This window comes from Podarcis pityusensis, assembly GCF_964106645.2.
Source record: "Podarcis pityusensis genome assembly, chromosome: 4".
NCBI classification, from domain to species: domain Eukaryota; kingdom Metazoa; phylum Chordata; class Lepidosauria; order Squamata; family Lacertidae; genus Podarcis; species Podarcis pityusensis.
The window spans coordinates 101620404-101634229 of record NC_138027.1 but is presented as its reverse complement, the minus strand read 5'-3'; the positions used below and the strand labels follow the sequence as shown (position 1 = coordinate 101634229).

Below are 13826 nucleotides of genomic sequence, written 5' to 3'. Positions count from 1 at the left end.
CCAGTTCTGGGCAGCCAATTTTCAGAAGAACAATTCTTTACTATATAGCAGCTTAGATAAAGGCATTCTGCCTCCTTCACCTCACACATGGAGAAAACAACATCAAATATTAAAAAAAGAAATAACAATAGCAATTGTAATAATAATAAAATAATAATAATAATAATAATAATAATAATAATAATAATTTATACTCCACCCATCTGGCTAGGCTGCCCCAGCGACTCTGGGCAGCTTCCAAAACATAAGACATAATAAAACATCAAACATTAATGGTAGCAATCTGATCCAATATAAAAGTCACAATAAAATAAACAACTTGTATCAAACGAAGCCACATTCAACAATACATCAGAATCTACTAGTAAGCAGTAAAATTAAACATCAGCAAATAATAATTAAACAGTTCACACTTATCAACCACAATAAAGAATTGCCAATCTATAATCAATAAAAATAACAGCAAATCGCAACGCATATAATACCACAAAACATACAAAACCATGTAAAAAAAGAAAAGCAAACAATAGTTAAATGTCAGGCTGCCAGAAAAGCCCCTTTACTATTGGCCAATGCTGTAAGCAGAAGCAGGCACAGCGCTTGCAGTAATTAGGTAAATGCAAAAGACCCCTGGATGGTTAAATCCAGTCAAAGGTGACTATGGGGTTGCGGTGCTCATCAGGCTGAGGGAGCCGGCATTTGTCCACAGACAGCTTTCTGGGTCATGTGGCCAACATGAGTAAACCGCTTCTGGCGCAATGGGACACTGTGACGGAAAGCAGAGTGCACAGAAACGCTGTTTATCTTCCCTCCGTAGTGCTAGCTATTTATTTACTTGCACTGGCGTACTTTGAACTGCTAGGTTGGCAGGAGCTGGGACAGAGCAACGGGAGCTGGCCAACCTTCTGATGATCAAGCCCAAGAGGCTCAGTGGTTTAGACCACAGCACCACCTGCACTTTATTGCTCAGTAATCAAGGAATCATCACACTGCACATCCATCAGATAAGCATGTCAGTTACAGAAGCTAAAGTTCCCTTCTCCCTCCCCCTTATTTATACCTCCCTCCTTCCATTTTTCTGCTGTGACTCAGCTTTTCTTAATTTTGTTCTAGCCATTTCTTGACCCTTTGTTCCTCCGCTGAGAGTGGGAGAGGGGAAGGAGCTGAATCAGTCCCTGCTCCTTCTCTGTCAGTGTCTGTGGAAGCCTCAAGCCTCTCTCCTTCCCCCTCACTCTCTGATGATGATTCCTTCCTGTCCCCCAGCCTGAACCTGGTTCGAAGTCCTCCTTCCGGTGCCTCCTGGACTCCTGGCTGCCACCACCCTTCTTCGTCCAGCCAGGCCCTGACATTAAAACAGCAAAAGAAAAAATTCAGGAAATTCTCAAGAAGTCAATACTTGACTTCTCAAGTCTCATGCATGTTTTGGGGGGGCAATAATTTGATAAAGTACATAGCTTTTCCATACTAAGCTTGGCAGTGGTCTATGCCTGGAAGCCTATGCTAATGGAAGAAAACGGGGGCTATTTTGAGACCTCTATTCTTCTTTACACTTCCTCTGAGTCTGATCTCTGTGAAGTATGTCATGTCAATGACAGTTCTGAAACATCAGATAATGTGACAGTGAATATGAGCGCTCTCTCATGCTTTGAGACCATCTAGTTTGATAAAAGTCTAGCAGTCTAGCTAGCATATGATCAGATTTTGCTACCACAGATGTAGGCAGTGAAACATTCTGACTATGCTGAAGGCAGTTTTTTTAGTGTATGGTCAGATTCTTCCCTTCTAATTAAGCAGGACTTGAAGTTAGCTTTAAAAACTCCTAAAATTTATGGGTTGCACACATGCATATTTCTGCTTGCACAATGAGACTTCCCTTTGTTCTCCTCCCTTCTACAGTCCCCACACACCCTCAAAATCACCCTCCAGAAGGTTGAGGGGCTCACTGGATCAGAATTTGGGGGCATGGAAGGGCTGCAAGGGGAAAGAGAGGAAGGGGGAAGGAGAAAATCTCTCCCATGCTGCCTTGAATGCAACCAATGCATAAATACATAAATCAGTCAGCATGAATGACTGCTTCAATATGCTGTTCAGTCTTGCAATATAACATGATGTGGTATGCAATATAACATATAATGAGTATGGTGTTGCACTGGCTTCCATTTTTGCAGTACAAAAAAGTATTGATCTAATGTGTAGAAATCTATTTGCTTCAAGATGGTTCTGGAAACTTCTCTGTGTGATACAAGATAGAAGCTTGTATCTAGCACTTTCTAGCTGGTGCAAGCTGCCTTTTTTCCTTCTTCTTCTAACAAATAAGTTTCCTTTGTGCTGAGAGCAGGTGTTGTTTGGGTTTAAGCTGGTTCAAACTGGTCCTGTATCCCTTTCTCCCAAGGTCACGCTGCCAGAATGATCCTGGCTTTCACTTTCTCTTTCCTTCTTGGTTCTGTCTACAGTACTTATTTCCAGTGTGGTGATCTGTACGTTGTATGTTTAACTGTTAAAGGTTTAGTCTTATTGTTAAGTTTTTTTGCTGCAACTGGCACTATGCCAATCCTGAAGAGTTTTGCAAACTGTCATGCTTATTTGCCTTCAGCAAATAATACTGGATGAAGTTGGTTGCCTTTGAGTTGCCTCTTGAGTTGTTTTTTGGAACCCTGCATCATGTTTGCTTTGATAACTATTCGTTGTGACTTGCTCTGAATTGTAATGGAGCAAAACCACAATAGGTGTAACATATTACTGTATTGGCCTGAATATAAACCTCACTTTTCCCCCAAATTCCGACCATGAAAAGTTAAAGTGGTGACTATTTGCGACCTTATGGTATGCAGCCAGGAGCGTGGGGTGAGCGCAGTGAAGCGGCACCTGCCCCTCGTGTAATCCCTCATCCTCTTCCCCAAGGCCAGGAAGGGAGAGGGTGAGGAAGGGGAAATGCGGCAACGTGGCTCCCCACCCCCAGTATGAAGCCAGGAGCAGCGAGGAATGGAGTGGCTTATATTTGAGTATTTTTTCTTTTCCCCACCTCCAATTTTAAAGGTGTGACTTATATTCGGGTGCGGCTTATATTCAGACCAATACAATATCTGCTTGATTTTGTTTAGACTGAACCATAAACATGAAGAAGAGATATGTGCAGAGAGGCCTATAGGTACTCTATCTATATTTAAGTGTGTGTGTTTGTGTGTCCGCGAATGTCCACCTCGTCTAGCATCCATTCCGGCGAACGTCCGCAGCAAACCCGGAAGTACCAGAACGGATTACGTCCGGGTTTGTCGCTCGTGCATGCGCAGAAGCACTAAACCACGCTTCGCGCATGCGCAGAAGCGCAAACTGCTCTGCACGCCTGCGCAGACACGACGCTTTGCCCTGTGTCCTTTTTGGCTAGTGGCCGGGGCTCCAGAACGGATCCTAGCCTCAAAAAAAGGTATGACTGTATATGCAAGGAGTTCTATAGGTACCCTTTCTTTATATTTTGGATTCAGTATAAGCAAATTAGACAAAATCAAGCAAATAAAAGTAGACGATTACAGACCCAGCAAGTGCAGTGTGGCTTGGAACTTCCCTCTAATTGTACAAAGCAGCTAGTGCCGACATGGCTGTAAAACTCAAGGCCTGGAAGGTTTCCAAAATGGAATGTCCAGCTCCCTGCCGTGAGAATCAACCTTCAGTAACCAAATAACCAGAAACTATTTGCTCATGCCATCAAGATCATAGTGTGCCAAAAGTAGTTTGCAGGGCTGTGGAAATTAAAGAATGCCTTAAGAGAAGAAGTAAATTAAACTCCAGATACTTAAGCAAGCAAGCGAGCAAACAAACAAAACCCCAAATTCCTGGCAGTCTGATTACAGGGGGGAAATTCCTCCAAATGTAGAAGTGTCCTGCCTTCTGAGCCTTCCTCAGGGGAATGTATTCATAACCTTTCTCTTGGTCATCTTGTTCAGTTTTTTTGGATCAGGTGTTGTTATTGTATGCATGGTTAATAATGCATGCCTTAATAATGGAAAATACTATGGTACTTCTCATTTCCATGTAAGGCTTCTCTGGAAGGACCTGTTCCTCCTTTGTTTACTTAAAAGAGTAGTGCTTGCTAGGAGCAAAGACTTTAGAACAAATTCTCTGAGGAGATATAATGCAGGCCAGCAAGCCAGGGCTGAAATTATCTGGGAATGCTCAGGCTGTAAACAACTCATCTTTACTGTTCCAGCTCTTAAATTCTGTTTTAAATAGATTAATTTCAGAATTACATTTAGAATGAAGGATGCGCTTCAGCTGTCAAGTCTGCTGAAGTTGTTAATAAGAGTAAGAAGTTCTGCTGCACCATTCACAACCACATGAGCTATTATTATCTGCATAAGTGAGTCCACAAGTGGAGAATTTGAGCAACAGGGCTCACTCCAGCTTTTAATAGAGGAGGTGAGGACACACTTGCTTGACTATCTTGCCCCCACTCCATGGCAGCCATTTGGTGGTGGACCCTATGAATTTTGAAATGTGACTGCAGGCCAACAGCTAACATAAAGTCATTAGGCCAACCTATGTTGGTGAAGAGAAACTGTTAAATGGACACGTCAAATTTTATGCTGGATCTATAACTAGATAAACAGGGGGGAAATAAGCAGAGGAATATATTGGGGGGGGCAATGTGAAGTAGTCACTAGTATTGGAGCCTCGCACCGGAACCCTGGGCTGTTGATTGCTGCCATATCTACCTGAATGCCCTGTGCTTTTCAATTAAGCCTCACGTTTAAGAAAAGCAGTAAGCTTATTAATGTCTTTCTTGCAATTGGGGCTTGAGGTCAGTACCTGTCAGTTGCCTGATTACTTCAAGCCCACCTGGGATTGCCTGCTCTCCAGAGTTTCAGATCAGGAACTCTGGAGTGTAGCTGATCTAAGTTGGGTTGGAAGTCACCAGCAATTGACTGAATAGTGGTGACTTCAAGTCCTGTGGGAACATTCCTTTGTGGCATGGCTTGTCTCCCAGTTAATGTTGCAATGGGAAAAAATGGATCATCTGATGTCATGGTGATGTCAGTTGATGTGTACACAACCCCACCTGTCAAAGTGGCCTACTGGGGGTGGCGGAGCTAAGGATCTGGCCTGCCAGGCTGAAACGTTTCCCCACCCTTGCTCAATAGTCCAGCCATAGTGTACTGCACTAAGCTGCAGCTTCCAAACCAGGCTTAAGGTCAGTCCCACACACAGCACACAACAGTAGTCCAGTCTTGAGGTTACCAACACATAGGTCACTGTAGGCAAGCTATCCCTGCCCAGGAACAGGTATACATGTTTGCAAAGGGGCTGTGGGGCTATACTGTTAGTCCCTACCTCATCACCACTCAATTCATTTAGGCTTCCCACAGTATTAAGCATTATCTTGCAGTGATACTGAAACCCCATGATACCAGGCCAGAAGTTAGCAATCTCCCTTGGCCTACACAAAAGGACCCCTTGACCTAAATTCAGCCATGTTTGTACTCTGCTTCTTCAACCCTGCACAAATATTAAGACCCCTTTTGCTTGACACATCTAGCTCCCTGCAACCTGACACATTTAACCAGCTGCAGTAGACATTAGAGGAACTTACACTGATGAGCTTTGTGGTTAGCTAGCTTCCCAGAATTGCAGAAGGTACAAAGATGGTAAGGGGAAGAGGGACACAACACAATGAGTTGCCTCTAAATCACAATACTTGTCTGAACTAGATTGACAGCCACCTCTAGCCAGGGAGTTGACCACAGAAGTTCTTGTTCTTGTAGTTTTGTCTGCTTGTATTAGACAATTGTTAGAGAATGCAAATGCTTGTTTGATAGAAAGCAACACAAGAAGAACATGTCCACACAAGGACATAGACCCCTTTCTACCAATGGGGCGCAGCAGGGATCAAAGGGGAGGCGGGAGGGTGCAACATACATGTAGAGAAAGTACATAACGTGCGTTCCGTATATAACGTGTGTGCCTCGCTGGTTCAGCTTTGGAAAGAAATCCCTGAATCCAAATTTCGTTGCTGAAATAAAACTTGTGAACTTCCACTCAATTGTTTGTCCTTATTGGCTGGGAGGTTCAATGAAAGATTGGACCAGTTGGGGCCCTAAATCATGTAGGGAAATTTACAACTACATGTGAAGTTGCCTGATGTGCATAATGATGAGGCACTGGCTAAATGGATGGTCCCACACCCCCTTTGCACCCACACTGCCCTTTAAAGTGAGCAGCATCTGAATAGAGCTAGTGCATTTGGGAGAGCACACCAGAATGCACTAATGTGAATGCACTAGTTTCTCCTCTCAGTGATATGTGCAGGTCCCCATCTTTACCTCCTGTCCCATGTCCAGTCTAGCTCCTAATAAAATCTTGCTGTGTAATCCTGTTAATCCTATTAATTTTGGTGCAAATTGCTCCCAGGTATGTGGGTGTAGGATTACAATTGTTGCAATCAGTCAGTCACAACCCAGTAATAAGGGTGATGATGAAGACAAAGATCCCTGGTAGGAGTCCAAGGATTTTACAGGTACACAAGTCTTCCCCCATTTTTACAGTTAAACTATTGCACAATAATCAAAGATGCAAGCAATGTTAACAAATTATTGAAATCCTGCAGCAAAACTGGGGGGGAGGAGAGAGAGAGAGGGAGAGAGAGAGAGAGGGGGGGAGAGAGGGGGAGAGAGAAAGAGAGAGCTCTTGGACAAGAGAAACAAGAGCAACTGGTTGGAGAAAAGGAAGTAACACAAAGTAGGTCAATTAATAAATTAAGATGCAATGAAATTAAATGCTTTTTTAAGTCTTAAGAGACAGTGCCTTTCTTTCTATTTGCCTTCCATAAGAAAACTAAAGAAAGGTTGTAGCTAACTAATCAGCAAGCTTTTCCTAAAAATGGTCATTGAAAGCAAACTGGGAAATAATTTGAAATTTTGAATCTGTTCTGGTGTAGTAGATAAAACTCTAAAAGATATGAAGTAAATTAACAAGCTTCCCTTAGCAAACCACTGACAATTATTTTTGAAAAGCCATGGTAAAATTGACAAAGCTAAGTTTTAGAGCAAAGGCTCTTTCTCATTTTCAAAATGGCAACATTCACTCCCAGCACTAACTTTTATTTCTAGAAACCTCCCCAGTGAACCTTGGGAACCAAACAAGAAGAGATGCTGAAAGTGTAATTGCCAGGGGAAACATCAGGTGTGCATTTCACCCTTGCTGTGTAATGCCTAGAAGAACTTACCTGTATTTTGACACTGCAACATTCTGTGTATCCATGGTGGAATTGTTGCCACATTCCTAGTTGGAGGCTCCCACATGAAATTGCTGGTGCAAAACAAGGCATCTGGGAGGAAAAGCGAAGAGCAGTTGCAAAAGGAAACCACTGAGCGGAGTTGACAGGAGCAAACTTGCTCTTCCGCTGTGTGGGTTGCAAAAAGCAGCTGCTGCTAGCAGAGAAACAGCAAGCCCATTCAACACACTTTTAAAGTGCATGGCTCTCCTGAAATAATATTGGAAAGTACACTTGGCCCCTCACACGCATCTAAAATTCCCAGCATCCTTAACAAACTAGTTCCCAGGATTCGGGGGGCAGGGCAGGGGAGCAGTGCGTTTGACAAGTGTCTCTTTCCAATGCTTTGGCCTCCCCATGTAAGCTTGACTCATCTTAAAAGAGCACTCTTTAAAGAGCCAGTTTCATCCTTACTGTTGATTCAGTCAATCTTTAAAGCTGTTGTTCATCAAATATGGACTCCTATTTATTACTGATTTTGCTTCAGAAACTCTGTGCCGCACATCAGGGGTTGGGTGAGGGGAAGCTTGTTGGATCTACTTTGCCGTGAAAACAACAACAGCCTAACAGCTGCCAGCAGGAGCCAAGTGCAAAAATGCACACACAGCCCAGCTGCAGTATCAGTTAAAGGGATTATAATACAATGGGATTATAATAATTCAAGTAGAGAGGATTTTAATTTCAAATTAACTTTGTTTGATGCCTTCGCAAAGTTGCTTGATTAAAGGGATGCCGAGCAGTGGTGGGAGGCACCAGCTAAGAAACCCCCAAGGGAACACCCAGGGGAAGAAGGCTCAGAGTCAAGGGATTGGTGGGGGTAGGACAATGAGTGGTCAGAGGGAGAAGGAGCAAAGCGGGAGGAGGAGGTGTCAGAAGAGGTGACAGGGTTTAGTGAACAGGAAGAGGCTGCGGCAGAGCATAGTTCAGACTCTGAGGCATAAGCAGAGGTTGGAGGGGACGGGAGACAGGAGGGGTGCTGAAGAGTTCAGGGAGTCTCCCCCTCCTGCTGCAACCAGCTCCCCTCCCTCCTGGTCTCTGAGAACCCATCAAAAATGAAATGAGCAAAGCAGAGGGTGGTTGTGCACAAACGCATCCTGAGACTGTGAGGGAAAGACCCTGGAGAGGAGGAATCCTAGTGGGCACTGGGAAGGCAGGTACCTTAAGTCCTCACAACTGCTTCATCAGGGCAAGACCTCCTAGACAGAATTGCTGAGAGCTGTGTTTCCTTGACTAAAAAGTTAACTTCACTGGTCTTGGATGACTTTTAGTTTTGTTGCAGACCAACGCCTGACTCCAGCCCTGACAGGCAGATACTCAGATCATAGAAATACAATTGGTAGATAGGGCTCTGTGTGATGTCATTTCCTATCCATTCCTAGAGTGGAAGGAGCACATACTAGTTCCTGTTCCTCTTCCTTTGACCAGCATTGGATGTAGACATGTCCCCACTTGCTCCAGCTTTGGGCACATGCTTGAAGCCAGTTATACTGCAAATGTAAGTATTTTGCCGGCATAGTTTGTACTGCTGCCTTTGCTGTGAATCAGTGACATTCAACTGCATGTATGGAAGGCTTCCTATATATACACTGCTGCTGTATGTGCATGGGGTGTTCCATGCAATTAGAAATCTTACTCAAATATAGACTTCTATTATGAGTTTTCTAGCACCCCCCCAAGTACTTATTCATGCAGCTCATATTTAAATTATGGAACTTGCTTCCATAGGAGGCAGGGTAACCACAAACCTAGATGGCTTAAAAAGAGGATTTGACAAATTCATGGAGGAGCAGAGGGCTATCAGTTATCACAGCTATTAGCTACGGAGGTTGTGCTTTGCCTCTTCAGTGGGAGGCTGGAAGGCTTCTGAATACCAGTTGCTGAAAACCACAGGAGGGGAGAGATGCTCTTGTCTTCAGGTCTTGCTGATAGGGGCATCTGGCTCGCCACTGTGGAAGGACTTTCTGACAGCAAGAGCTGCTTGACAGTGGAGTGGACTCCCTCAGGAGCTTTTGCTATCCTTCCTTGGAGGCTTTTAAGCATAGATTGGATAGCCATCTGTCCTGGAGGCTTGAGTTTAGATTTCAGCACTGCAGGGGGCTGGACTAGATGAGCCTCAAGATACCTCCCAACTCCATGGTCCTATGATCCCATGACTAGATATGCCAATGTCCTGATCCAGGAGGCTCTTCTTATAAGGGCTTATTTCTATTTCCCCATTGTTGACTGTATTTTGCTTTGTCATTGTTATTCTAAAACAAAAGATGGACTTACGCTGCAGCTTGTCTACTGCTTAACAAATATCTGAAAACGGGTCAATTTTCACTGACAGTCGAACAAAACAGAGTATGTGTGAGCATTTTCCTCTCGGCAAAAAATACTTGCCATTGTTGTAATCTGCTAATGGCTTCCTTACCTTAGTGTAAATTCTCAGGGTCGGCCCTGCAATGCAAAGAATATAAGACCATAAGAAGAGCTCTGCTGGATCAGGCCAGTGGCCCATTTAATCCAGCGTCCTGTTCTGGCAGTGGCTGGGCTGGTGCCCAAGGCAGGTCTGCAAGCCAGACCTTAGTGCAACCTCACGCTCTCCTCCTGCGGTTTCCAGCAACTGGGATTCAGAATCATATAGCCTCCAATAGTGGAGGCAGAACATAAGTATCATGGTTAGCACTGGCAGAGGAAGAGGAGTGTGGGCGGTGCGCCACGCCCCCGGGATGCGCGCCAGCTCCGCCCCCGCCTGCTCTCCGTCCCCCGGTGCCGGAGCATGAAGCTCCACCACTGATGGTTAGTAGCCGCTGATAGCCTTTAAAGCTAATATGGAATGATTAGTGCAGCAGCCCCAGGATACTGAGTGGTTTGGATATTGAGTGGTTCTAGTCATTGTCAACATGCCCTTGCATTCAGCAAGCAGATCTTCATCCTGCCTAGGATATAAAAGACAAATAGGTTAACGCTGCTCTTTCTGAATTCTGATAACTGTCAGATAGTTTGAAGAATATGTTTTTGTCTATATCCTGACAAATAAATCAATATTGCCTTTTAGTTTGAATTATTGTAGTACTTGGAGATATGAAGACTAGCTTCTTCATTGCACAAAGACTGTTGATAGTCAAAGTTAATTGTTCCCTAAATCGTAATCGTAGTAGTAGTAGTAGTAGTAGTAGTAGTAGTAGTAATAATAATAATACAGACAGTCTCTCTCAAACCCTTCCATAACATTTTATTTTCAGGATTATATGACATTAAACTTTTAAAACCATGGTGTAGCAAACAATTACTGGTATGAATACATTTGGGGAGCAAACTGAAGACAATTAATAAGTTTTTTAGTTCCATCTAGTGGGAAAGATGTGAATGTTGTTTTGTAATGAAATTGGCAACAATTGCTTCAGAAATGCTGAAAAAAGAGAAATGGCAAATGTTCTGTTAAATATAAAACTTCTACAATTGGGGAGATATAATAAGATTTAAGAGGAAGTGCTTATGCTAGTGTTTTTTGTTTACTCGGTTACGTTCGAGAGAAAAATGGGTTTGAATTTTCAAGCTCTGATAAGTGTATACGTTGATGCAGGTTATAGCTTAGATCAGAAGAAACCAAACATGGCTGGGATTTTCCTCAGATACCCAAGTAATTGAGAAGTGAAGGGAACAAAACTTAGGCAAAAACCACCATTGTAGGCTCTGGGTTGGCTGAGTAGGTTAGAACTTAGGCCCCATTGAAATCAATGGGGAAAGATAGTCACAGCTTTCAACAATTCTATAGATGAATGGAATTTATCTTAAATAAAGGGACTACAAAGGTCCTCTATTCCAACCCCCTGCAATGTAGGAATATTTTTGCCCAGCATGGGGCTCAAACCCATGACTCTGACATTAAGAGTGCCGTGCTCTACCAACTGAATGTTTCTTTATTTCTCTGTTTTTGCAATAATTATACCTACCTTTATATTTCGCCAATTGGAGTCTTTATATCTTGACATGCCACATCATGAGGATACCTCTCCTTTCCTTAACTCTGAGAATAAACAAATAAATAGTAATTGAAAACTTGGATATACAGTACACCAATTCTATCACTCCTCTTTTGATTCTTCTTCCTTTATACCCAAGAGCATAATTACAATCTACAATAATGAATTTATAAAAGCAGATCATTATGTGTAATGCCGAAGTCCTTCAGTAATTTATTTTTACCATTGTAACACTGAGCTGCATTATTGTCGACAGAAAATCATGTAAATTCTCTGAAGCCTCTTAAACAGGCCCTCAAGGTAGAGAGTTATAGCATTTTTCTGCTACAGGCTAGTTATACTTTCACGGTCAAAGTATAATGTTAGAACATAGGGTATGAAGAGCCAACTCTTCAAAACTGAAGCAGAAAAATAGGTGGAGAATTATTTTCATATAAAAGGTGCATTACTGAGTAGCTCAGTTGAGCTGGAAGTCTGCACGTGAGTCAGACCTACCACTAGTACTATTATTATTTAGTGACATTAATGTATTAATGACCTTCTATACATTAAGGCAAGGGATGCGGGTGGCACTGTGGGTTAAACCACAGAGCCTAGGACTTGCCAATCAGAAGGTCGGCGGTTCGAATCCCCGCAATGGGGTGAGCTCCCGTTGCTCAGTCCCTGCTCCTGCCCACCTAGCAGTACGAAAGCATGTCATTGTGCAAGTAGATAAATAGGTACCTCTCCAGCGTGAAGATAAACGGCGTTTCCATGCACTGCTCTGGTTTGCCAGAAGCGGCTTAGTCATGCTGGCCACATGATCCGGAAGCTGTACGCCGGCTCCCTCGGCCAATAAAGCGAGATGATTACGCAACCCCAGAGTCATCCGCGACGCGACCTAATGGTCAGGGTCCATTTACCTTTACCTTTATACATTAAGTCAATGTACAACAAAAATAGCAAAAGAAAAATTAAAAAATACAAAAAAGGTATTGATACATTTAAAACAGAACTAAAACCATACGAATAGACACATGGGACAAAGATCCATATATCCAATTTGGAATGCCTGAGACAAAAAAATGTCTTTAATGTCCAATAAATTTCATAATGGTTGGTTTGTGGTTCTGAACGTCCCTTCTTCCCTTCTTGTGTCACATATGAATGTAGGACAGAATGTGGACAACACAAAACAAATGAGGTCAGCTACTAGAGAGAGGACATTCTCAGTATTGGCACCCACAGAAAGGTCTGCCTAGTACTGGTATGATACCCTTTTTAGGTGCCAGGTCAATACTTTTTTTAAAAAAAACTCCTTTTTATATTAGATGTACTGATATCATTATCTGTTGCTGGTTTTAATTATGTGTTAGATTTTAGTATCATGTTGCATTTTATGTTTTTAATTTTCAATTTTTCACCCTAGGGGCCTTTTGTCATTAGGTGGTATATAATTATTGGGGATAATAAATAAATTCATAAATTTAATTGTTGTATCTTGGCTAGAATGCTATTCCACAGAACAGGGGCAGCCACACTGAAAGCCCTGCTCTGAGTTATTGTGGAGTGGACTTTTGCAATCTTTGGAACTTGCAGGCTTTTGAAGACTTTGGAAGTGCTGTGCATATAATGGATCTACAGCATATGTGATATCTCTAACGGCTCTGTGTACAACGAGTTGCCAATATAACAGAGCAAGCAAACGTTGGCTCAGGTTGACTACTCTTCTTATGCATGGGACTTGGACATGAGCACCAACTTCAGATGTTAAATACTGCTAAAAATAACAAAGACATACCTCTGCTAATACCTAAATAGTCATTGACACTATTTGCCACATCTAAGGCAATCATATGCCTCTATACTAGCATTGGTTAGCTCTGCTAGAATCAAAGATGTCATTCTGACCAACAAGTTCTACTGATAATTGAATCAATGTACTATTAGCATTCCCTGGGAAGCAAACACCACTTGTTTCCTCAAGGGACACCCTCGATATCTGACTGTTTTCATTGGTTCAGAAAACTGTTGTGACCACCCAATCAATCCATGACAGGATACCTGCTTTGTTGTACCTGCTGATGACTCAGTATCAGTGCCAGTAGTCACTGAATGTCCCTTTTGTCTAGTTTGTACTTGATTTAATAATATTTTTTGTCTACTAGGCTCTGCTCTCTAATTGGTGTCTCTCAAATGACATGTCCTCTAAATGGTTTCCCTGTTTAGTTTTAGTTTTTTTATCCCAGACTCTCCACAGTTCAGCCTTTGTAATTCCTCTAGGAGAATGGTATATGCTTGCGGTTCGAGGACCCGATCCCCGCTTAGTGGAATGAAAACACAAGGACACGTGATATAAGGTTAATGGGCAAGAAAAGGCCACAACTTTATTGATTACAGCAAGTGAAAAGGTATTGGCTTAGGCATTGGATTACGTCAGCCGACTCCACCCCCTCAGAGAGGGGTGAGTCTAAAACAAGGGGGATTTATTCACCAGTAGGTGGAGCCTGTTGATGCTAATCCAACTATAAGCTTTCCCCTGATGTCACCGAGGGTCGTGCCATGGCCTCCCGCCACGCAGGCATCGGACAGAATACACGACCACCGGATTCCTT

At 42.9% G+C, this 13826-nt stretch overlaps 1 protein-coding gene and 1 long non-coding RNA gene across 4 annotated transcripts in view; one reads left to right on the top strand and one right to left on the bottom strand.

The window, feature by feature from the left end:
- The first annotated feature begins 6349 nt into the window (after positions 1–6349).
- The window catches only part of LOC308475862 (uncharacterized protein), a 32206-nt gene continuing 24729 nt past the window's right edge, over positions 6350–13826 (top strand). Inside the window, exons 1-2 of one of the 3 annotated variants that reach the window (XM_081003342.1) lie at positions 6350–6508; positions 8644–8759. In XM_081003342.1, the coding sequence (XP_080859468.1) occupies positions 8704–8759 (56 nt within the window). In that variant the 5' untranslated portion in view covers positions 6350–6508; positions 8644–8703. Of the gene's footprint in view, positions 6509–8641; positions 8760–13460; positions 13572–13826 lie in introns of those variants that run through there. The other 2 variants (XR_013985423.1, XR_013985422.1) reach the window with 2 other exon arrangements.
- Positions 10525–13826, bottom strand: part of LOC308475962 — a 29306-nt gene continuing 26004 nt past the window's right edge. The window contains exons 4-5 of the long non-coding RNA XR_013985587.1: positions 11203–11276; positions 10525–10658 (exon numbers count right to left, since the gene is read on the bottom strand). This is a non-coding gene — a long non-coding RNA (uncharacterized lncRNA). The remainder of the gene's footprint in view (positions 10659–11202; positions 11277–13826) is intronic.